Here is a 24,462-nt window from a genome sequence, read left to right on the forward strand (position 1 = left end):
ACAAAGTGGGTCTCAGCTGGCAGGCTGGACAATATGGGAGGAGGGGGTCCTTCAAGTATCCCAGCCCCAAACGATTGCAATGCACAATCCATAAACACATGTAGAACTAGGGTTGCCAACCTCCAGGTATTAGCTGGAGATCTTCTGCTATTACAAGTAATCTCCAGCCGATAGAGATCAGTTCCCCTGGGGAAAATGGCCATTTGGGCAATTGGACTCTATGGCATTGAAGTCCCTCCTCAGGCTCCGCCCCCAAAACCTCCCACCGGTGGTAAAGAGGGACCTGGCAACCCTATGTAGATCACAACATATGCAGGCCCAATTTGTGCTATTTTGAAGTGGTAACATGATACCAGGACCCTGGGATGGGATGAGCAACATCATCTTAACCCCCTCCCCCATGCTATGAGACAATTCTGGTTTTGTTGTTTTAATTTTTTTATTCCTTTTTATTATAGTATTTTAAAGCATAAGCCAAGCTGGTATATGAATGCAGAAAATAAGGGGAAAGATATACCATCTGTGTTCCATAATAATCAGCATGATTGTAAGGCAAATAATACAGGGAAGATGATAAAAGCTTTTAAAAGAACATTTATCTCATGAGAAACATACATATACTTACAGATTTTTTAAAAGCCCTCTTAATGACGCGAGATACAAGTAACCAAAAACATCAGAGAACTTTTTCAATAGATAAAATCATACTGATTAAACTTCCAAGTGTGTGGAAGCAACAATCAATGCAGTGATTGTCTGTGGAAGAAATTAGTGCCAAATTACGCACACGTTTTTTGGCCATTGAGCTGCTTATATTACATCACTGTAGATTAATCTTGCCCCCCCAGTAGAATATTTGTTCTGATACAAGTGTAACACCATATGATTACGTGGTAAACTTTGTTTAGACTGTAGAACTTAACTTTTTAAAGACAAACAACAGATGTTACCAGGATGTGTCATTAGTTTCCCTCACAAGTTGCTATAAGCTTTGCAAGATTTTGGCATTAATACCAAAACAGTAGGAAGAGAGCTATGGGGATTTAATAAACAGCATGATATTTCATGCATGACTGGAAAGTGACAGGTAATTTGAACAGCAGTCAAGGAAAGCTGTTGTGGAAGATAACACCTCCGCAGGAAGCTATTAGAATAGCTGGACACTGTTGATGGCTTCTTTTAATCAAAGAAAAGATTTCTCACTTGTCCTTTATTCTTGAGGAAATGATCCCAAGCATGTTATGAAACAGTGAAACTTGGAAGCTGAAACTGGGGGTTTCCAAAAGCCAAAGGGACTCTGATCATAATCCCACTTGCAATGAAAGGATTTGCATTTGTTTGCTTTATGAACAAGGCTCAATTGCAACAATTTTCAGGATCTCCTCTGTGAATTTAGCAATGTGCAAGCTATATTTTTATTTATTTACTATATTTTAATTCCTCCCTTCCTAAAAAGAGCTCAGGACAGTGTACGTTGGTCTGCCCTCATGCATTTTACATTCAAAACAACCATGTGAGGCATGTTAGGCTGAGAGAGTGACTGGCTCAGGGTCATCCAACAAGCTTCATGACAGAGTGGAGAATCGAACCCAGGTCTCCCAGAACCTAGTTCTGTACTCTAACCACTACAGCAAGCTGCAATATTGGAAATGTGGAACCCAACCTGAACTTTTACACATTTAAATCATTATGTGAATACTGAACAGACAGAGTGAGTGTACTACGTTATCTTTCTGCAGCACATCCCTTTCTAGAAGTATTGGGGTTTTTTAGCTGGTTTTTATACGCTGCTTATTTTTCTACCATGAGGAGTCTCAAAGCAGCTTACAATCGCTTTCCCTCCACCCCCCCCCCACAACAGGCACTTTGTGAAGTAGGTGGGGCTAAGAGAGTTCTGAGAGAACTGTGAATGGTCCAAGGTCACCCAGCAGGCTTCATGTGGAGGAGCGGGAAATCAAAGCCAGTTCTCTAGGTCAGAGTCCACTGCTCATGTAGAGTGCAGGGAATCACACCCAGTTCTCCGGATTAGAGAATGCAGCTTTTAACCATTACAGCACATGGGCTCTCACCAGCCACTTAGGGGAGGGGAAAGGGGGAATGAGTGTTATTTGGTAACCACCAGATATTCTATCCACTGAGGAATGCGTTTATATGGTACAGTTCTTAGTGTTCTGGACTTTCCTTCACCTGAAAGAAAAGAACCTCTCTTTGCACTTTGTGTATGTGGGTCTGAACAGTTGAGAGGAAAAAAGGAGAAATGTTGAAAATGGGGAAAGAATTCAGTGTACTTTCTTTTCCACCTGCCTACCCTCATGCTTCCTCTGTTCGATGGATTTTAGCACTTTTAGATGAATTATCAAGGATTACTGTATACTGTTACTTTCTGCATTAAAAACCAAGTCAACAAGTAGGCAACACACTGTCTGCCAAGAGTCTACCTAGTGTACCCAACATCAATGAGTACTCTGCAAATACTAGACTTCCTAGCCATATAAATTGTTTTAATGCACTGCTGTGAATCTTTCTTTTACATATTCATATGTCAGATCATGATTTATAGGATCATAGGTTTCAAGCCAAATTCTAACCCAAAGAGTTGCATTTGGAATTTCTGTGTTAGAAAAAGACCAGTGTAATATTGGCCATGTTACAGACTACACTCTGTTAGGGGGAAAAGCTAGCCCTTTATAAGTCTGGTAGCTGAAAATTGTTTCACGGAAATTGACCAGTCTAAAAAGATCAGCAACTTTTGTGGTAAAACAACAACAACACAAAATATTAATTCAAATCTAACCTCTGAAAATAGTGTACTACTGATATCTAATTTTCTTTCTTCACAAAGTTCTTTTGACCCTAGTGTGCTTTTCTTCACATCCAAGTCCAATGCATCCGAATCTCTGACAGGTTAAACTTTTCAAAACCAAAACATCATAGTCAACCCTCCTTTTCTTTCTCTCGTGCAGATAAATCCTGGAAGTAAAGCTGCTCTTGCCAACCTTTGCCCAGGTGATGTTATTCTGTCAATCAATGGTGACAGCACAGAAAGCATGACACATCTAGAAGCACAAAACAAGATCAAAGCTTGTCTGGACCAACTGACACTGTCTGTGAACAGGTATTTGTTTGCCTTTTTCTGCTGACAAATGAAGATTATGTTCTCATTTGCAGAAGGATGTATACTGAGCATGTGGTTGGACAGTGAAACTGCATTTGCTTATGCCTTGCTCACAAATATGCCATATTGATTAGAATTGTATTGGGTTACAAGGGATATCCACACCCAGGGTAGACATGCATATTTTTGTCAATATAATTGAATAGTAGATAAGATTTGTGAAGCATTACTGTAATTCCCATACCCCCAACCTTTCTTTTTATGTTCATCCTTTTATTCTTCTGAAAATAAAATTAAAAGAAAACAAATATGCCATATTGTGAAACATGGTGGTATATTAATAGGTACATTGGACTGGATTCTATGGATGTGTGAGCAGAAGGGGTTGGTGCAAGGGAAACTTGCCTCCTTTCCCATCAGGTTTCTTGAAAGTCTTCTGCTGAAGATTGGGGGCATGGCCTTAGATGGAGAGCACCCATGGGCCCCAAAGTCCCTTCAAACCCCACAGCATGACAGCCTGTTCCAGGACTCAGCTCTGAAGGCACCACTTCCTAGCGCACTCACCCCTCCACTTGCCTCTCCCCATGATCACAGCAGCTTCCTCTGCACACTTATATGGGAGTAAACCCTACTGAAATCAATGGACCTTCTTAGTGAATATGCCTGCCTGCCTTTCCTGTCCAGCTGTCTTCAGTATGAGCCACATGTGAGGGTGGAGGGGAGCTTATGAACTAGAAAACTTCCAAGACTCATTCCTGTAACAAAAAAATCAAAGTTACATCTGAATATATCCTACACAGTATCATTCAAAGTTGATCAAATATGCTAAAAAAATGAATTGCTAATGGAAGTCCATTGCAGAGAAAGTCTAAGTCATATTGTAATATGTTTGGATTACTTTATAGAAAAAAATGTTTGGAAGTAGCATGAGAAAAAGGCTTTTAGTTAGAACAATAATATATTTCAAATTTCTACAGGTATGGTCATCACCATCCTATAAAGTCAAAGAAATGTAATTTAGTTGTGTTGGTATGACAAAATACTCATATTATGGGGGGAGAAGAAGTGGGTTTCCACCTAGTGGTTTTTTTTTTAAATCATGCTAATTAAAGAATCTTCAGTGCCTTAGCTTCAGTTTCTTTCAAGAAGTTATAAAGTAGAAGTGAGTATTCTTGGATTTTACTTTTGATTCTTTTCCTCAGTGGAACCAATTCTGTGTCCAAAAAATATAAACTATGATTTATTTTTATAGCCTGCCAAAATGAATAATCTTTATAAGGTTAATATTATCTGTAACCATTTCATACATGTTTATAAGATTTTCCACTGCAAATTTAAAAAAGGCATTTTCTTACATAAGGAACTACCATTTATTCCTGATTTTAAAAGTGTTTAGATTTTATGCTCTTGAAAACTATTCGAAGCCTAAGTTATTATTTTAGTATCTCAAAAACTCATTACCATTTTCCACTTTGCTAGGTCTTTTGTAGCATAGATTTCCAGTAGTGAAATACAATAAGCATCAGCGTGTAAAAGTGCTTAATGGATCTCCCTGTTGTCAGTTGAACTTTGTTTTTGCCTCTGCTGGCCAGCACTGCCTCTGAAGAAAAAGATCTCAAGAACTTCAGCACTCACACAAAAAAGACCTTCAGCACTCTTACATCTTCTTTAGAAATGGATTTACGTCATAATTTTTCCCAATTACATTTTAAAAGGATTTTTTTGACATGGGAACGAGATTCTGGATTTAACAGAATGTGAGAAGTGTCTGCATTGAAACATTCCACAAAAATCCATCAAGACAATTGGAAGCTTTTACTCTTCCATTCATGGAATCATAGCTTGTATGAAATCACAGAGGCTCCTACTGCAACCATTTCAATCAGTAGGAAACTTTCCATCAAAGTTGATGGCAGCTGCGCTTGCCATATATAGACCATAGCAAAACATTTAATATCTTCAGTTAATCAAGTTTTTATTGAAGAACCTGACCAAACTTGCTCAATTGTGATAGGTCCTTGGAAGAACTCTACTACAACCCAACAGACACGTTTTGTAGAAATATTAGACAGGTCTGGAGTTTCGTAGGCTAAGGCTGCAATCCTGAAGAAGGGGGCTGAATCGACTTAGGAGCCGGCGTGATCCTGCGCTGGCATAGGTGCCACCTTATCACAGAATAAGTTGGCACCTACGCAGGTGAGGGGGCAAACACACCGGCATCTGGGAACCCTGGAGCTACGCTGGCCCCCGGCCCCAGCACAGCCATGCCGGCAGGGAATTCCTGGAAGGGAAAGCCCACGCCGGTGTGGAGGGGACGTTTAAAGGGGTGGAGCGGACGTTAGTCCGCTTCCAAACCCCTTTCACCCCAGGAATGCCCCCTTGAGCTGTGGTATGGCTCCTTTACCTCGCTATACTCTATGGGGGTATTTTCCTTATTTTCCTCGGTGGAAAACTCCATTTTTCCTTGCAGCAGCTGGGATGCCTCAGTGGAGGAGGTGTGGCTGTGCTGCTCCCGGCCACTGCCTAACTGCCCCTCCCCCTTCAGGAAAGGGCTGTAAGGGAGCAATTCTAAGTAGGTTTACTCAGAAGTCATTCCCATTTAGTTCAGTACAGTTTACAGCAGGTGATCTTACCATTGCAGCTGAAGAGGCTAAGTATTTGTTTTTAATTCCAGCAATGGGATGCACTATTATTTATTTAGAAAAATTATATGCCACCTCTCCAGAGAGCGACTTGAGGCACCTCACAAGGGGAAAATATCCTAAGCCAAGACATAAAAATAGTATAAAATATCACTGGTTAGAGAAGGTTGATTAATCATCTATCTAAGTTTGTTTCGGTATTGCAAATTCTGCAGATGTATGAGATGGTTGTTAAGATCCCTTTTTAAACAATATGGTTCTAGTATTCTAAGACAAAGATAGGACATTTTGGAGGACTTTCATTCACAGGGTCGCCATGAGTCGGAAGCGACTTGACGTCACTTAACACACACATTCTAGGACAATGAGATACACAGGGTTTTTAAATCTCTAAAGCAGCAGCTCTCAGATAACTGTGACTGGACAAGTTCACATTGTTGAAAGACTATCAGCTCATTCCTGAAACAATGGCGAGCAGAGTTGGCAGGGTTAATTCGATTCGCGCACTCCGTAAAACAAAACAAAAAGCTGTTTCGTGGCTTTTTTGTGTTTTACCGGAGTTAAAAGCCCCATTGAAAACAGTGAGGCTGCGCCTGCTCAAAAGCAGGCACAGCGCCGCTGTTCCCAGTGTCGGCGTATCTGGCCGAACTGAGATAGGAAGCAGCCTAGCCGGCATGCTCCTCCCCCCGGAACGCCCCCGGAACGCCCCCCTGCGCTGGCGCGACCTCTCTACGTCATGGCCGGCGCCACAGAGAGGCCACACTGGCAGAGGGGCGAGGCGCAGTCCCGCGGTGCTCGTCCACCAGCGGGACTGGCCTCGCTGCCAGCGTAAGTGCATGTAATCGCGCGATTACACGCACTTATGCTGGCGGTGGAGTCACGCCACCTCCTGAAGACTTTCGCCCAAAGTTTTCAGGAATGGGCTGTATATGATGTAATGCTCTCAATACCACATGTGTTTTCACATAGCTTTAAGTAGCACATTTCTGCAGCATAATAAACATTCATCTTCTGTCTTCGGTGCAGCCCCACATGTGGGACTGCGCCTGCGCGCAGGCCTGCCGCCGGAAAAAATTCAATAGCCTTAGTCCTCAACCCGGGGATGCCCCTCCCTCACAGGGGGGGCCGGCCTTCGCGCCGTGCAGCCCGCATGCTCCTGGGTGGGGCATCCCCTTCCCTCCTCAGTTCCTTTTTTGCCGCCGCTTGGATTGGCGCTCCTTGCCTTACCTCAACGAGTTCGTAAGTCCTTCGGGCCGCTTCCTCCGGCCCTTCTTCTCTTCTCCTAAAAAAAAAAATTAAAAAAAAAGAAGAAGAAGAAAGAAACTTAAAAATAAAATAACCAGTAACTAAAGGACGATAACAAGTAAACCTCGTGCTGAAGTACATGATGGCCTCTAAGGCCCTCTTTAAGATCTGTAAGAAGTGCCCGGCTAAGATACCGCAGATCAACATGAACTCTGTCTAACTTGCTTAGGCGAAGGGCACAACGTGTCTAAATGCTCCATATGCCAAGGTTTCTCTACCCGGTCTCGCAATGCTCGCGCGCATCGGCTGAATGCCGAATTGTGGAAAAAAGCCCTCTCGGCCCCCTCCCCTTCGACGGGTTCCAGGACCCCGGGAGATGCGCAGTCGACCAGATCGGTACCGATCCCTGGTACCAGTTCGACGCCGAGACCCTCGGATCCGATCTCCTCGGATCCGCCCCAGGGCCATAAAAAACACAAGCGCAAGACGAAACATCTTGAGAAGCAATCTAGTTCCAGCCATTCAGTGCATAAGAGGCCCGCACAGACACCAAGACCTCTGGCACCGGACCTCTCCATCTCGGTACCGCCCTCGGTACCTCCATCGGCACCGCCCTCGGTACCGCCCTCGGTACCGAGGACACCCTCGCCTCACTTGGACTCTCCGTTCCACTCCTACTCTGAGGCAGACCTAGATCCTCTTGAAGACCCTCTTTTGATTGCGGATCCGGACCCGCTAGACCCGGCTTCCATGGTACCGACCCCCTCTGTACCACAACAGATTTTCCAACCAGCCCCCTCCACTTCTGGGCCCACAATATCCCCCGAGTTGGTCAAGGACTGGATTGAATTCTGCCGCTTTAGACAGCTCTCCATCAGGAGCGAACCGGTGGTCCTTCACACACCTCAACTGCCCTCCCCATTTACCCCTCTGACTCAGCGCACTCCTAGACCGGAGTCCGAACTAGAGGAAATGGGGTCAAAAGATGAAAGCTCTGAAGAGGTATCAGAACCTTCACCAGATGAACTGGTGGGGGACACAAATGCTATTTCACCATCTGAAGACCTCAAGCTCCGGACGGAGCAAATGATAAGGATGGCTGAAGCATTGGACATTAATATTTCCACAACGGACAATAGGCCCAAGGACAAGATCCTTAGTCGTCTCTACCCCGATACACCGGGCATTGCTGCCTTCCCCATATTGGAAGGCCTCTCAGAGATAGCTACATCTCTCTGGAAGAAACCTGCATCCCTACCAGCTTCTTCTAAGAAGGTGGAGAACCTGTATAGGATAAAGTCTGAGTCGGCTGAATTCCTCACAGTTCACCCTCCGCCCTCCTCCATAGTGACCACGGAGATGCAATCCCGACAACGCCAGGGACCACATTCAACTCCTGCCGACAAAGAGAGTAAACGACTGGATCAGCTGGGCAGACGGACATACACCTCCTGTGCTCTGAGTTTCCGTATATCCAACTACCAAACCATCATGGGGGGGTACCAGCTTTTCTTGTGGGAAAAGGCTGCCCCCCATATTGATCTGCTTCCGGAGGATTCTAAGAATGCCATGCGTCTTATCCAAGCAGAGGCCACTCACTTATCGAGACAGCAGATCAACGCAGGCAAACACGCAGCAGATAGTGCAGCTAGGACGATGGCTTCAGCAATCACTTTACGTCGCCACTCCTGGCTTCGCTCTACTGCCCTCCCGTTAGACACGAGATCGCACATCGAGGATCTCCCCTTTGAAGGCGATACCCTATTTGCTTCGTCAACCACAGATTTCCTCACGAATCTCAAGAAGGATCGCCAGACCGCCCGTTCTCTAGGGGTGGCTCCTCCTTTTCACCAACAACAAAGGGACAAACCTCAATACCGTCAGCAATCCTTCGGCCCTTCCTTCAACAGATACCAGAGATTTCAAAGATTCCACCCGTATCCTCAACAGGATAAGTTCCAACATCAGCAACCCAGACCAAAACACGCTTTCAAGCAACGCTCTAACTCTAACCCCCAAAACAAGGATCAGAGACAATCCTCACAAAAGTTCTGACTATTTCCGCAACCCTCAGAGGAGGGGCTACCGTTCCTGAATAGGTTGGCTAAGTTCTCTGAAGCCTGGCAGGCTATCTGTTCTGATGCCTGGGTTCTCAAGGTTATTTCCCAGGGCTACCACCTGGAGTTTAAATCCTTTCCTACTTGTTTCCCTGCCAGTTCTGCGGCAGATAACCCACTCCCAGAATTTGCACCCCAGCTAGGTGAACTTCTCCTAAAGGGTGCCGTTGAAAAGGTTAACCTCCCATGTTTGGGATTCTTTTCTCGTATTTTTATGGTTGATAAAAAGGATGGGGGCTCTAGACCCATTATTGATCTCAGGTTTTTGAATAAATATTTACGAGTTTCCAAGTTCAGAATGGTTTCCCTACCCTCTGTGATGGAACTTATTTCACCTCATACATGGTTCGCAGTATTGGACCTGAAGGATGCTTACTTCCATATTTCCATCCATCCTGAACATCGACACTTCTTAATGTTTCGCTATGGGTCTGAATTTTTTCAATATTCTGTCCTCCCTTTCGGCCTTGCCACGGCTCCTAGAGTTTTTACGAAGTGCATGGCGGTAGTTATGTCCTTCCTCAGAGATCAGGGATGCACAATTTACCCTTACCGTGACGATTGGCTGCTCACGGCTTCTAGCCCTGAGTCTCTCTCCGTCAATTTGCAGCTAGTTCTCTCTACCTGTTCAAAATTGGGACTGATGGTCAACTTGAAAAAGTCTAAACTAAGCCCTTCCCCCAGAGCTCAGTTTATTGGTGCAGTGTTAGATTCCACAGCAGGTCGGGCATTCCTCCCCACTGAGAGAGTGTCCTCCATTAAGGGGCTAGTTCATCATTTTATGAGATATAGACACCAACCGGTAGTCTCTATACAGAGATTATTAGGCCTAATGGCATCGACCACTGCAGTAACCCCTCTAGCCAGGCTTAAAATGAGGGAACTGCAGAATTGGTTCATCAAGTCCTACGACTTCTCTCGCCACTCCAAGTGGTATAGACTGTCTATCCCCAGGCCTATTCTGCGATCGCTACAATGGTGGCTCTCCGAGCCTAATCTTCTAAAAGGGATCCCTCTGGGGTTTTGGACTCCAAGTTTTACAGTCACCACAGACGCCTCTATGGAGGGTTGGGGTGGTCATTGCGGGAGTCACTATATCCAGGGTAGATGGTCTCCTAGTGAGTCGTCGATGCACATTAATTTTCTAGAACTGAGAGCCGTGCGTTATGTTCTTACCTCATTCTCAGATATCCTCCAGAACTCGAGAACACTTTTGCAGTCGGACAACTCCTGCACAGTGTTTTATGTCAACAAACAAGGGGGCACAGGTTCCATCCCTCTCTCCAGGGAAGCCCAGAAGATCTGGGCAATAGCTGGGAGACACAACATAGACCTGCGTGCCATGCATATAGCGGGGATCCACAATACCTGAGCAGACTCCCTGAGCAGGGTTTTTACCACAAACCACGAATGGGAACTACAGGATCAGTTTATCCTCCCCATTTTCCAAGAATGGGGCACTCCTCAGGTAGACCTGTTTGCGACCAGGGGCAACAAGAAAGCGGTAGAATTCTGCTCTCTGGCGGGGAGCGACCCTTCGTCCCTGGGGGATGCTTTCCAGCTCACTTGGTCGAACCGCCTTTTTTACGCCTTCCCCCCATTCCCCCTGCTAGCACGGGTTCTGGGGAAAATAGCTGCAGACAACACCGACTGCATTCTCATAGCACCCCGATGGCCGAGACAGATATGGTTCACCCTCCTTACACATCTAGCGGGGGGGAATTACAAACCACTACCAGACCACCCGAACCTACTTCGCTGGGGGGAACTGGCCCACCACGATGTACAGAGACTACACCTCATGGCATGGAGAATTCTTCCCTCTCATTAGTGGGTTGTTCACAGTCGGTTCAGGAAGTCCTTTTGCAAGCTAGAAGACCCTCTACTCGTTACTCGTATGACAGAAAATGGGATAGGTTTCTAACCTGGGCGAATCAAGAGGGATTTTCTCCCTTTGCCTGTCCTGTTCCTAAGATCTTGGATTATTTGTTGGAATTAACCAAGATGGGACTGGCAGTCTCATCCATAAGGGTACATTTGGCAGCTATTTCAGCCTTCCACGACAAGGTGGAGGGTTATACAGTTTTCTCCCATCCCCTTGCAAAACGCTTTCTGAAGGGTCTTAATAATTTATTTCCTCCTAATCCTATGCTAACGCCCCAATGGTCACTCTCCCTGGTCCTAGCCAAACTGATGCTAGCACCCTTTGAGCCTTTAGCTCAGGTACATCTGTCGTTTTTGTCAGCTAAGATAGCTTTCCTGGTGGCTGTGACATCAACTAGGAGGGTGGGGGAGCTGGCAGCCCTTCGTATTGATAGCCCCTTTCTCAGGGTTTATAATGAAAAGGTGGTCCTCCACCCTAGTTTTAGATTTAAACCCAAGGTGATCTCTTCCTTTCACCTAGCTCAAGATTTAGTTTTACCAGTGTTTTTCCCCAATCCTTCCTCTCAGGCAGAGAGGACACTACATACCCTTGATGTAAAAAGGGCTCTTCTTTATTACATTGACCGTACCAAGCAGTTTAGAAGGTCCAAGTCCTTATTTGTATGCTATCAGGGACCCAAGAAGGGTAAAGCCGCTTCGGCCCAATCTATAGCTAGGTGGGTGGTCACGGCTATTAGAATAGCCTATAAACAGGCGAAGGTGACATGCCCCTTGGGCATTAGGGCTCACTCCACCAGGGCGCAGGGCTCTTCTGCTGCTCTCCTTAGAAAGATTCTTGTTGGCGACATCTGTAGAGCGGCGACGTGGTCTTCAGAAGATACCTTTGTGAAGCACTACGCTCTGGACCTGCAGGCCAGGAAGGATGCAGCAGTGGGTAGAGCAGTTCTGCAGACCCTTTTCTCCTGAGTCGACCCCACCACCTATTGGGTAAGCTTGCTACTATCCCACATGTGGGGCTGCACCGAAGACAGAAGATGAAAACAGAGTTGCACTTACCTGTAACTGCTGTTCATTGATGTCTTCGGTGCAGACACACATCCCTCCCTTCCAACCCCGCTGTCGACCTAGAAACGGAAAGAAACAATTTATTAGTATAAGGATTAAGTGATAGCTGGTACTCTTATGCCAGTCTTGGTCGGCGGCGGAGAAGGAACTGAGGAGGGAAGGGGATGCCCCGCCCAGGAGCATGCGGGCTGATTAGCGCGAAGGCTGGCCCCGCCTGTGAGGGAGGGGCATCCCCGGGTTGAGGACTAAGGCTATTGAATTTTTTCCGGCGGCAGGCCTGCGCGCAGGCGCAGTCCCACATGTGTGTCTGCACCGAAGACATCAATGAACAGCAGTTACAGGTAAGTGCAACTCTGTTTTACTGTGGCAAACATAGATATCTGCAGCTTTGATTAGAGTTGAACAGGAAGCCTAAGTTTTACGAAGATTTTTGCTCTCCATAAAAAGTGCCTTAGCCCCATTCAGAGGGTGTTCAAAAAGACATGAAAGTGTTCCTTGACTGAGAGAGGGAATGCATCTCCCTTCCTTTGACAACCCTCTCTGTTTTGCCATGCTTCTCTGTGGCAATGAAACTGCTGAAAAATAGGGAGTGGTGGATGTTGGAAGGCACATCAGACTATGCAACCAAGTTTGAAAGTCTGTCTGCATTCCACAATGGAATGTGTGTTTGAATGGACATTCGCAGGTGGTTCCAAATGTGCATTCCAGTGTGCATTCGGGAACAGCTCGAGCCTATCAGAGTTTCAGTGTGAGAACAACACATCCATCATTTGCTCTCACTGATACCGCTATCGTTTCACTTCCCTAGTAGCACCGTGAACCCAAATCTGATTTGGCTATTCAGTGCTTTCAGGGAGATGAAATGATGAAGAAGCACCACTGATTCTGTGGCTCCATACCATCATACTAAGTGGCTGAAGGCATGGTTAGAAACCACATAATTCAGATACATTGCTGAAGCTGAGAACAAATCAATCTGGCCAATCCCTGGATTTCCTGAGAACTTTATATAGGCTGACTTGAGTATCATGGTGGAAGGAGCATAGAATATAAATGAAACTCATAATAAATAATGACTGGCTGACATTCTGCAGTGAAAGAGAATTGCTAAAGTTTAAAAAGACATCAAAAGAACAGCAGATTGGGGAAAACAACATGAAAAGTGGAAGGTAAACTTTTTTTCCAGAGTGCTTATAGCTGAAAACAGATTTTTCATGCTGAATTGTGTGTTGATATAAAATCTCACGGGCAGAAGGACACATTTCTTTACCTTGGTTCTTCTCTTACTCCCCAGCATCAGCGGCACCAGTCGCTCCCTTGTATCGCGAGAGCCTCCTGCGCAGACTCTCTCCCGCTCGCGCAGACTCTCTCCCACCCGCTCAGTGAGCCCCGGCTCCTGCCCATTCCTTCTGCCGCCAGGCCCCGAGGAGCCCTCCTCCCCTCTGTCCGACCTAAATGCCCGTCAACCACCTTCTGCCGGCCGCCTCCTGCCCTGGCCGGGCACGATCCCCGCATGCACGTGCAGCAGTTGATACCCCCCCCCCAGCCAGACCCTCTGGGGCGCATGTCACCCCTCCCAGCACTACAGTGCGGAGCAATCCACGGCCCGCTGCGCACCCGTGGGGGGGAAACATGCCTCACCATGCACCCGGCTGGCGGATCAACGATGGTGGGGGACCGCGCCGTGCTAGCCTCCTTCTCCCTCCGCCACCTCCCGGCTGCCTCGGCTTGGGGCCCGCCGTAGTCCCAGGGGCCACGTGGCGTGGTGTGGCCGGGGAGGCAGACGCCGCCACTCGCCAGCCTGGGTCCCCCTTGCGCCCCACTGCAGCCCCTCCCCAGCTCCCTTCGACCTGGGTCTTAGGCGACCCCTGTGAAAGGGTCGTTCGACCCCCAAGGGGGTCGCAACCCACAGGTTGAGAACCGCTGCTCTAAGCTATCAGACACTTTATGGCTATAGTACTTCTGCTTTATAAGCCACTATTTTCATAATGGAAAGATCTGACAACTGCCCAGCATTACTAGAAGACACAAAGGACTTTTGGCCATTAATTTCTCCACGCCAGGTTACAGATGGATTTTTATGAATACTCAATTTGTTACAAATTAGATATCTCAGTACTTCAGAATTTATATTTGCCTCCAGAACTTAACAGCTGCATGTTTTGTTTTGTTTTAAATTAAAGTCTCCCCTAATGGGAAAATTAAGTTGTTTATTTTGTAGTAGGCAATGTAACTACAGTAACACTTTTGTTTGTTCTGTTTTTAGCTTGGACTGAATTAAACATCTGGGTGACATGGCTTTTATATTTCTCCACTCAGCCCTAAGCAGTCTGTTGAGTACCAAGTCATTCTGTCTGGCCAATAAAACTTAGTCACTGCTCAAGACAGATCCAGGCCCTTTTTTTGTCACTGAATATGAGTCATTTTGTCAGAGCAGCCATTCTCAAAAGAAGAATAAAGCCAAGTTTAACCAGGAAACTGCTGCTTTATTATAATTACTCTAGACCTCCCATATCCACCTCTTTCTATAAACTCAACATAATGTATATCCCCTGATTATATAAATATGCCTGTGAGTTCTGACAAAGGAATCCCTGTAGTGTTGTACTTAGAGATCAGAGGCTCAGAGATTAATTTTCTTTAGCGTTCTTGCTTTCAGAACATCAACATCTGAGTTTTCTACTAATTTTCTCTATTAAATAATATCAATTTAACATTTACATAATATAATATATTTGCTAGTTACATGAAAGTTGAGCATACTAGTAGGGAATTGTTGTAACTGGTACAATTTAGCTGCATTGTCAAAAATTACTGTGAGGTAAATAAGGGCCAAAACTCCTGATACATTTTTTTATCCCAAGAAACAACTATGAGGGACTCCAGTTTTGATTGGCACTGCAGTGCTGGGCAAGGGAGGGGATGCAGTCTTTCCCCATGTCATTTAACCAAATGAAACTACCATCACTCCAGGGCTGTACTTAGTCCTAATAGTGAAAGAAGACAGAAAAGATAGGGTGCCCATCTTCTTTCCTTACCGGGGCTAATTGCAGCTCAGACAGACGCTTTTGGTTAGGCAACCTACACAGATAGTAGCATAAACCTGGACTTTATTCAGTTCTATGCTTAATAAGGTCAAACGCTACTTCCTGAAACATAATAATAGATATAATCAGAGATATCCAAAATATCTAATTTAGCCCCAAAACTTACAAGTACTTTGATGTTTAGAGTTTATTACTGGTTGGCAAGCAAACCTTGACATTTGGATGAAGAGAGCCTACAGACTGAATACTACTGATTTAAAGGCAATAGTTGATTTCCACTGAAGTTGCGAAAATCCAGGTGGTGGCTAGAGATCTCCTGCAGTTACATCTGATCTCAGTTAACAGAGATCAGTTTGCCTGAGAAAATGGCTGCTTGGGAAGGTGGACTCTATGGCATTGTACCCCATTAAAGTCCTTCTGTTCCCCAAACCCTTCCATCTTTGGGCTCCACCCCTAAAATCTCCAGGCATTTCCCACCCTGGAGCTGGCAACCTTAATTGCCACTGATTTCCTTCTTCTGGCTGCAGTTTACTACATTCAGCCTAGCACGGTTCAGGGGGGATTTTCATTGGATTCAAACCATTCAGGTGCTAGTTAACTTGAAGTTAACATTGACGCTAACTTCAATGAGATGCATTTGTATGATTGTCAGATATTCCTTAAAGGATATAAAGGATTTCTTTTTGTATGGAACATCGTGGGTGCCCTTTATTGAAGAACACTATAACTCAGCTATAGCTCTTTGTCTCTTATTTTTGAAATTTTATCAAGACTTTATTTTGATTAGAGATATTTATGGCTAGTCAGGGATGAAAGTATGAGAACATCCTCTTTGTGGCACTATGACCTTCCTTCTTCAGCTCAGAAGGATGATGTATGATTTTTTTTTTTAAATACTGTAGGTCACATTCTCAGCTGGCATGTATCAACATAATTTAGTTGGTCGTAAGGTTTTTACTGACTGTGTACCTAACCTTTAAGTTTTAATTCAAGCTAAATGTCTAAAAACAGAGAGAGATAGGGAAATGTGTCATAATTTGGATAAGGAGTTCCTGTAATTTTGAGACGCTGTGTTTCACACACATGCATTCCTATCAATGAATTATGTGGCTGCTTTCCTGTTTGTGTCCTTGATATTTTTTACTGTTCTCTTCATTCACTTTCCATAAAAAAGAAAAGGGGAAAATGAGAAACGTAACAAAAAGCGTGTAGAAAAGTGTGCTTGCATTTCCACTTATTGAAAATTGAGTGGAAAGTGCATAACTCTGAAAGCTGATTGTTTATAAGTTTGTTGCTGTTTATCTGTTGAGAGGATTTGTGGAATTTGATGCTGTTCACTCTTTGCCAAACAAGGATCTATTGATATCCAACTATGAATGTTTGATTAATGTTTGTTTCAAGAGAAAGGACGCATCTCAATGAATATTCATCCTGTGGTGAATGTTTTTCCATTCACTACCCTTTATTCAATGAATTATTCCCATTCTGTCAAATTCTAATATGTAAGAAGATTGGTTTCTATTCATAATGTGCTCAACAAATGTCCTTTGACTTCCATTAGAAAGGTCAACAGGAGAAAAATACTGAGTGACAGAATATTTCCATGTTACTATTAAAAGGAAGAGGGTGGAACTGAAAAGTGACTAGGTTAGATACCAGTATCACAGTTTGTAATTTTGGGAATGTGTTTTGTTATAATTTCCATAGAATTCCTGAGAATAAAATTCTCTTGTATTCAGCTTCCCTTTGAAATCATTGCCATAATCCCTTAAGTCTTACAGTGATGAAGAGATGTTCTTATTTAAAGCAAATCTAATACAATAAATCCTAGGAAGAAATTTCCTTGCTTTATGTTTGCTTCTTATCTCATCAATATTTATGAGAAACTAAGTCCCAGAAGTTAAGGCCTCGTGGCGCAGAGTGGTAAGCTGCAGTACTGCAGTCAAAAGCTCTGCTCACTACCGGAGTTGGATCCCAACGGAAGTTGGTTTCAGGTAGCCAGCTCAAGGTTGACTCAGCCTTCCATCCTTCCAAGGTTGGTAAAATGAGTACCCAGCTTGCTGGGGGTAAAGGGAAGATGACTGGGTAAGGCACTGGCAAACCACCCCGCAAAACAAAAGTCTGCCTAGGAAATGTCGGGATGTGACATCACCCCATGAGTCAGTAATGACCCGGTGCATGCACAGGGGACCTTTACCTTTACCTTTTTAAAGTCCCAGTTCAAACATTCAGTTCTCTAAGAAAACTGCCGTGAGCTCAAATGTGTCCTCCTTCTATCTTATAGCCTAATTATCTCCTTGATTTCCTGGTTTCTTCTAACCATACTTTACCATAACATTTGAACAGGGCCAGTATCAGAGGCCAGCATCCTCAGAGAGATTTCAAAGATTACAGCCCAAGGAGCAACTTCCACATCCTTCTGACAAGCTACTTCTAGAAGTCCTTATGGAATTTAATTTCTCAGGATCCCTGGTGCAACTCAAGGCACCAAGGCCTCCAGTAGGATTAACAAACTCCATGTAGGGTCTGGAGATTTCCCAGAATTACAACAAAGATCAGTTCCCCTGTTAAAATGGCTGCTTTGCAAGGTGGAGTCTGTGGTATCATACCCCCCATGAGGTCCCCTCTCCATAAACCCTCCCCAGAATTCAACTCTAGATCTCCAGAAATTCCCCAACCCAGAGTTGACAACTCTAGCCTCCAGATATATTGTTCTTTTGTTACTGACACCAAGTGGGAAGATGAGAGACAGCCAAACAAACACAGAAGAGTTCTTCCTTAGTTCATCATCATCAAGTTTTATTTTGATACAATATCAGTTCTGAATAAAATCAAAGTTGGGTTTAAAATAATAAAATAATAAAAGTTGATGATTCTGGGAGGGATAATTTGAAGAGGAGGAGGGAAGATCTTCTATGGGGAAGGGTTTTCAATTAGCCGTTTACAAATCCCACTAGACCGGAGGCAAAATTTGGCTACTTGGATTGTTATCTACCAAGAGGAGTCTGCTAAGAGAAGGGAAACTTTAGCTTCTTCCGATCTCCCCGGAAAGGATGACAGTATGGGGAGAATGTACTGCGATCTTATGTCATTGTAGAAGGGACCCCTTCCTTAGTTTAGATTATGAAGAAGACAGGCTCCCAGCCATGGGCTGGGGTGGGGTGGCTTTGTGCCTGTGTGGAAGGGGGGAAGCAAGGATGATTTTAGTCAATTGGGCCCAGCACTGACTGTCATCCAGTCAGCTCTCAAGCAGCTTCCTGCAGCCTGCTCCAGAGGTCAGCCCATCATGGAATGGAGTGGGGTACACAGATCTCCAGGCTGTAGGCTTGTCTCTGGTACCCTGCTCATATTAAAAGGAGCAGGCTGAAGAGGTGTTTGGGCAAGCAGAGAAGAGTTCTTCCCTAGTTTAGATTATGGAGAACTCTGGTTTAGGGAACTCAGTGGTTACTTCAAACTGAAGACAAGAATTGTGAATCAAGCCTAATAATTATGAACTATGGCAACATCCTTGTTTTGTATATGTGGAATTTATACTATTGTAAACAGGGAGAAAGGATGGACAAAGCTTTGGTTTAGGTATATTATCACTGCCGCTAAAGTAAGAAATCCTGAACTCAAGATTGATCTTCTAAACATTCTTCTTATCTATTATCTCTTCATTTCAATGGAATGGATAACATTATTAACTAAATTTATATACTAATTTTCTGCCCTTACAAGGGCTGCCAAGGCAGCTAACAATTTAAAATATACAAGATAAAATTACATTAAAAACCCATTACAATCAACTCTCCTCCCAAACATACATCATTAAAAAAATTTAAAAGAGTTAAAATACATATAAAACATTGGTTAGGAATGAGAGATTATTGAGGAAATGCAAAACAAAACAAAAAAAAGTCTTCACCCACTGGCAGAGAACAGCAACAGAAGGGGACAGACAAATCTCCCTGGGGAATAGGGTTGCCAGGTCCCTCTTCACCACCAGCGGGAGGTTTTTGGGGTGGAGCCTGAGGATGGCGGGGTTTGGAGAGGGAAGGGACTTCAATGTCATAGAGTCCAATGGCCAAAGTGGCCCTTTTCTCCAGGGGAACTGATCTCTATTGGCTGGAGATCATCTGTAGTAGCAGGAGATCTCCAGCTACCTGGAGGTTGGCAACCCTACTGGGGAAAGTCTGTGAAGGCCCTGTCCCAGGTTGCCAGATCTCAGAAGGCTGTGGCACCTGAAGCAGGGCCTCTGAAGATGACCATAACGGTCAGGCAGGTTCATAGAAATCATGTGCAGGGTCATCTACGCCAACCCACTGCACATACAGGAAATTCACAACTACCTCCCCCCACACCCCAGTGGCCCCTACTCCTTGCCCAGAAAATAGAAAAAAACAATCCCAAAACCATCCAGGATCTCTGGAGTTCATAAGGGTTCATGAGGGATCAGGCAGTCCTTCAGGTATGTTGGTCCCAACTCATATAGGGCTTTGAAGGTCAATACCAGCACCTTGAATTGTGCCTGAAAACAAATTGGAAGCCACTGTAGAAAGGCCAAGATTGGGGTGATATGGTCCCTACAACCCACTCCAGTCAACAACAGTGAAACATGAGAAAAGAAAACCATCATAGCACAGTTGCCATCACTGGCTTTCTTTAGAGACCTCTAAAATGCTGCTGGTATCTGGTAGCTGTGGAAGCCACTGGCAACAGACTACAAACCATTTTTAGGTCCAGACTACACTTGTCTCGGAAGATGTATGATCAGGATGTCCTGTGGTTTGGTTTAAAAATACACACACTAAGAGTAAAGAGTAAAAGCTGTTCCTGTGTGATGTGAAGGCCAAGCTCACAACTATTCTTGATGCTGAGATATTTAGTAGCCACCTGTGTTATTGTTGATTCTTGGCATAAAGGTACACAGTATAGCCATGTGCCTTTACATCTTGCAGTTTGCACATTACACTTTAGTATCCTAGATTTCCTTCATTTGCACTCTCCTCTTCAGGTAATGACTAGGGTTGCCAACCTCCAGGTAATAGCTGGAGATCTCCTGCTATTACAACTGATCTCCAGCTGATGGAGATCAGTTCACCTGGAGAAAATGGCTGCTTTGGCAATTGGACTCTATGGCATTGAAGTCCCTCCCCTCCCCAAACCCCACCCTCCTCAGGCTCCGGCCCAAAAACCTTCCGCCAGTGGCAAAGAGGAACCTGGCAACCCTAGGTAATGACACCTTAAGTTGCCTTATTTCATCTTAAGTTGCCATATTTTAGCTTTTGTTTGTACAGATTTTTATACCTATAACAATTCTTAACATTCTTAAAACCAAGTCTTCAGGGCTGTTGCTAGAAAATAGAGGTTTGAATAAGAGCATATTTTTCCCAGCCACGGCAGATAACATAGTGAGGCAAAGCTGTACATTTGAACCTGATGCTGAAGGGAGATAAAGTTTTCCTTCTTTACATTCTTGGAAATAAGATTTGTGAGCCCAGTATAGCTGTGCAAGAAAGAAAAAAAGGATAGAGCACTACAACTGATAATCCTTTTCCAGAAGGGATTGAGTGAAACTTTTATAACCAAATAGGGAATGGTTGTTGAACCATTTTCAAGAGAATGAAGCCGTTCTTAATTGCTTCTATATTTCTCACTGTAGCAGTTTTAAACATACTGTCTAATATATCTTCTGTCCACTGACAGAAGGTCCCAGGAAGTACATGAAAAAAATAACAGCAGCAGCAACAACGATGGTATCTTCAGGTTTGAATCAGTTCATTGCCTAGATGGGAAACTGCCTGGGCACCTTATGTATGCCTCACTGAGTTCCAAACAAAGAAAAAGTGGGGAGGGATTAAATACTGTACCAAAATACATCCATCTCTAACTACTTAGGCTGTTTCACACATGACGCAAAGACAAAGCCAGGCCTACATGAAAAAATTGCATACGTAAATGGCAACTCTCCTTCTAGAAGTCTTCATGTTTGCGAGAGGACTTGAAGGAGGAGAATGCTTGGCACACTGAGATTCTTCTCTACCTTCTGAGTTTGTAGCAACCTGCTGACAACCTGGAGTGGAGAGGGGTCTTTGTGCTGATCATCCAAAGACAAACATTTTGAGAGATTGATGGTCACCACTGCCCATCACATATCTGGGTCCCTGGAGACACATGTTTGTCCCACTTTACATTTTTACACATACTCTGAAAGTGAATATTGTTCATCCTTTGTTGAATGTTTTTCTACCCACTACCCTTTGAATAATATTTCCCATTCTTTCAAATTCTAATAATAATTCCCATTCTTTCAAATTCTAATATGTAAGAAGATTGTTTTTTATTCATATTGTGCTCAGCAAATGTCCTTTGACTCCCACTAGAAAGGTCAGCAGGGAAAAAAAATGCTGAGTGACAGAATATTTCCATGTTAGGAAGAAGGTGGAACTGAAAAGTGACTGGGTTAGATACCAGTATCACTGCTGTAATTTTGGAAATGTGTTTTGTTATCATTTCCGTAGAATTCCTTAGAATAAAATTCTCTTGTATTTAGACTCAGCAGTAAATCATCTGCTTTGCATACAGAAGGTCCCAGGTTCAGTCTCTTTTTAAAATGTTCAGATAGTCAGTAATGTGAAAGACATCTACCCAAAGCCCTGGAGATCCAATGCCAGTCTGCGTAGACAATACTGACCTTGAGGTCTTACAGGATATAGCTTCATGTATTCAATTTTAATTTCAATACCTTTATTGGCATACCATCAAGAAGTAGCTTCATGTATTCATCTTTGGCATGTACTGAAAAGTGCAATATGTGAGGTGGCCAAGGACTACACTTCCACTGATTTAAAGGGCATCATGCTTACACCATGGGTATATGAAATATGAAACACTTCTAGATGCTAAAAGATAAAGGTAAAGGTCCCCTGTTCAAGCACCGGGTCATTCCTGACCCATGGGGTGACGTCACATCTCGACATTTCCTAGGCAGACTTTGTTTACGGGGTGGTTTGCCAGTGCCTTCCCCAGTCATCTTCCCTTTATCCCCAGCAAGCTGGGTACTCCTTTTACCGACCTCGGAAGGATGGAAGGCTGAGTCAACCTTGAGCCAGCTACCTGAAACCAACTTCCGTTGGGATCGAACTCAGGTCATGAGCAGAGCTTGGACTGCAGTACTGCAGCTTACCACTCTGTGCCAAGGGGCTCTTACAGCTGATAATAATAATAATGTAGTGGAGTCATGGATCACAAAAATATGGTGTGTGATTATATATTCGTGGTTTCACTACTAACGATGCAAGAAATACATGAATACACATGCTCCTATCAGTAACATAGGCAACTGAAATAGTTTCCCTCAGCTGGTAAAGAAGCACATGCTATACGTGTAAAGAACACACAATTCAGCCATGCACTGTAACATTTGCAGATTGGAAGCTATATGGGTTTGAGATTTGGCGCTCAGTTCTCTAGGAAGAGCCATCACTGGAGGCCCTTTGCTAACTGCACATCAATAATAATTCTGTGTAGTGTACAGTGTGTGAGGGCTGTGATTCATAAATGAGATGCTGGAGCAGATGTGACGTGTGCTTCTGCCAACCAGTGGCGTAGCGTGGGTTGTCAGCACCCGGGGCAAGGCAAGTAATTTGCGCCCCCTAACCCGTGGATTTTAGCACTCGAGTCTCTTCCACTAGATTAGTTAAAGAAACCCTTACCCCCTAAGCACATGTATTGTTTGTGCTGATGTAATTAAAGTAAAATGACTGAACCTGGGGCCTTCGGTATACCAAGCAGCTGTGGGACTTGCAAATACCTCTGTACTTAATAATTTGTGTTTAAGAGGTGTTTGGAAGATGCAATACAAACCTTATGCCTGCTTGTCTTTGGGCCATACTCCTCCTGTGTTGTTTAGGTGGAAAGCAGCCACTGGCTTCCTTTTGGGACTTCATGTACCCCCCCCCATTCATTTTCATATGCCCAAAACATATATTTACTGTTTACTGATATGATGCTTGCTATACACCTCTGTGCACATCCTGGCCACAGGAGGCAAAGATGTATAGTAAATTGGCCCATGCTGCAAAACTAAATTAACTGTATACAATTCAAATTCACCAATTAGTAATAAGTGGAAGATGAGTTTGAAAAAGAAAAGTCCAGGAGGCAATTCTCACTAAGCATCAAATTCTAATCCACAAGTGGTTTCTCTAACAATGTGTGTGTGTGTGTGTAAAGTGCCGTCAAGTCGCAGCCGACTTATGGCAACCCAGAGGCCACTTACCGGCATCATCTTCGCCCCGAACCGCATTGAGGCGGGTGGCGCCGGCTCCCACCACCCGGGACCGAGGCGGAGACCAACGGCCGAGGCCTGGAGGAGTGCGGCGGCCTCGCGTGCCCAGGAACCTGTTGCAGGCGGCGCTCCCGGGCCGGTGGGACGGCCCTCGCGGGACCGGCGCCTCTCTCAGGGCCCAGCGCCGCCCCGCGCCCTTCAGCTTTGTCTCGCCTTCGCCCCCCACCCCTCCTTCCCCGCCGCCTCTGCTCGCCACAAACAAGACGGCCGCCGCCCTCCAGCCTCCTCTGAAACTCCCCCCCCCTTCCGCTGGCCCGGCAGGGAGGAGCTGCTGAGTCCCACCCCCAAGGTGGGCTGGGCCGGGTGAGGCCGACGCTGTGGGCTCCGCCGTGCGGCCCTGCCTCAGCGGCGAGGGGGAGGGAGATTAATGCCTGAGGCGGCCCTGCCGTGAGTTGGGGAGCGGGGCCGCGGCTTTCCCGCCCCCTGGAGGCCTGCTGAGAGTTTGAAAATGTTATACAAAAAACACCGCTTTGAAAGGGTTTTTTGGATACCGCGGCTTATGAATGGTTGGAAGACGTCTTCACTGCAGTGAGAGAGAGTGAGTGAGTGAGCCAGGCAGGGGCAGAGAGCTGCGAGTGCGCCCCCCCAGATGTTGCGCCCGGTGCGGCCGGCCCCCCCTGCACCCCCCACGCTACGCCACTGCTGCCAACCACTTCCTTGCAGAAGGAGCTCAAGGGGTAGGCACCAGTTACAATTCATTATAGTTTTAAAACACAGGCATAATCCAGTTATTCAGGTGGTATATTTGCTGCTCTCTAGAGAATGTCTGCTGCATGCAACACAGTAATATTGTTAGGTATGGAAAGTATTAGTAGTTGTGACAGTCTCAGATTTCCAGAAAGGGAGCCACAAAATGAATCACACAGATTCCTTCTTGTGTGTGTGTGTGTTTGCGCGCGTTTTTTTTTAAAAAGCACTCTAGTGGTCATCAGCCATTTTATTCAAGAACACTGATTAAGATAGAAAGAAAATATACTTTCGGAAAGGTTGATTGGGTGTTTAATAGGATGTTGCT

At 44.8% G+C, this 24,462-nt stretch overlaps 1 protein-coding gene across 1 annotated transcript in view; it reads left to right on the plus strand.

Annotated features, from left to right (window-relative positions):
- PDLIM4 (PDZ and LIM domain 4) overlaps positions 1-24,462 on the plus strand; it is a 94,578-nt gene that overhangs the window by 17,083 nt on the left and 53,033 nt on the right. The window contains exon 2 of the mRNA XM_056856012.1: positions 2,964-3,115. Within this exon, the coding sequence (XP_056711990.1) occupies positions 2,964-3,115 (152 nt within the window). The remainder of the gene's footprint in view (positions 1-2,963; positions 3,116-24,462) is intronic.

This window comes from Euleptes europaea, chromosome 1 (assembly GCF_029931775.1).
Source record: "Euleptes europaea isolate rEulEur1 chromosome 1, rEulEur1.hap1, whole genome shotgun sequence".
In the NCBI taxonomy this organism is placed as follows: Eukaryota; Metazoa; Chordata; class Lepidosauria; order Squamata; family Sphaerodactylidae; genus Euleptes; species Euleptes europaea.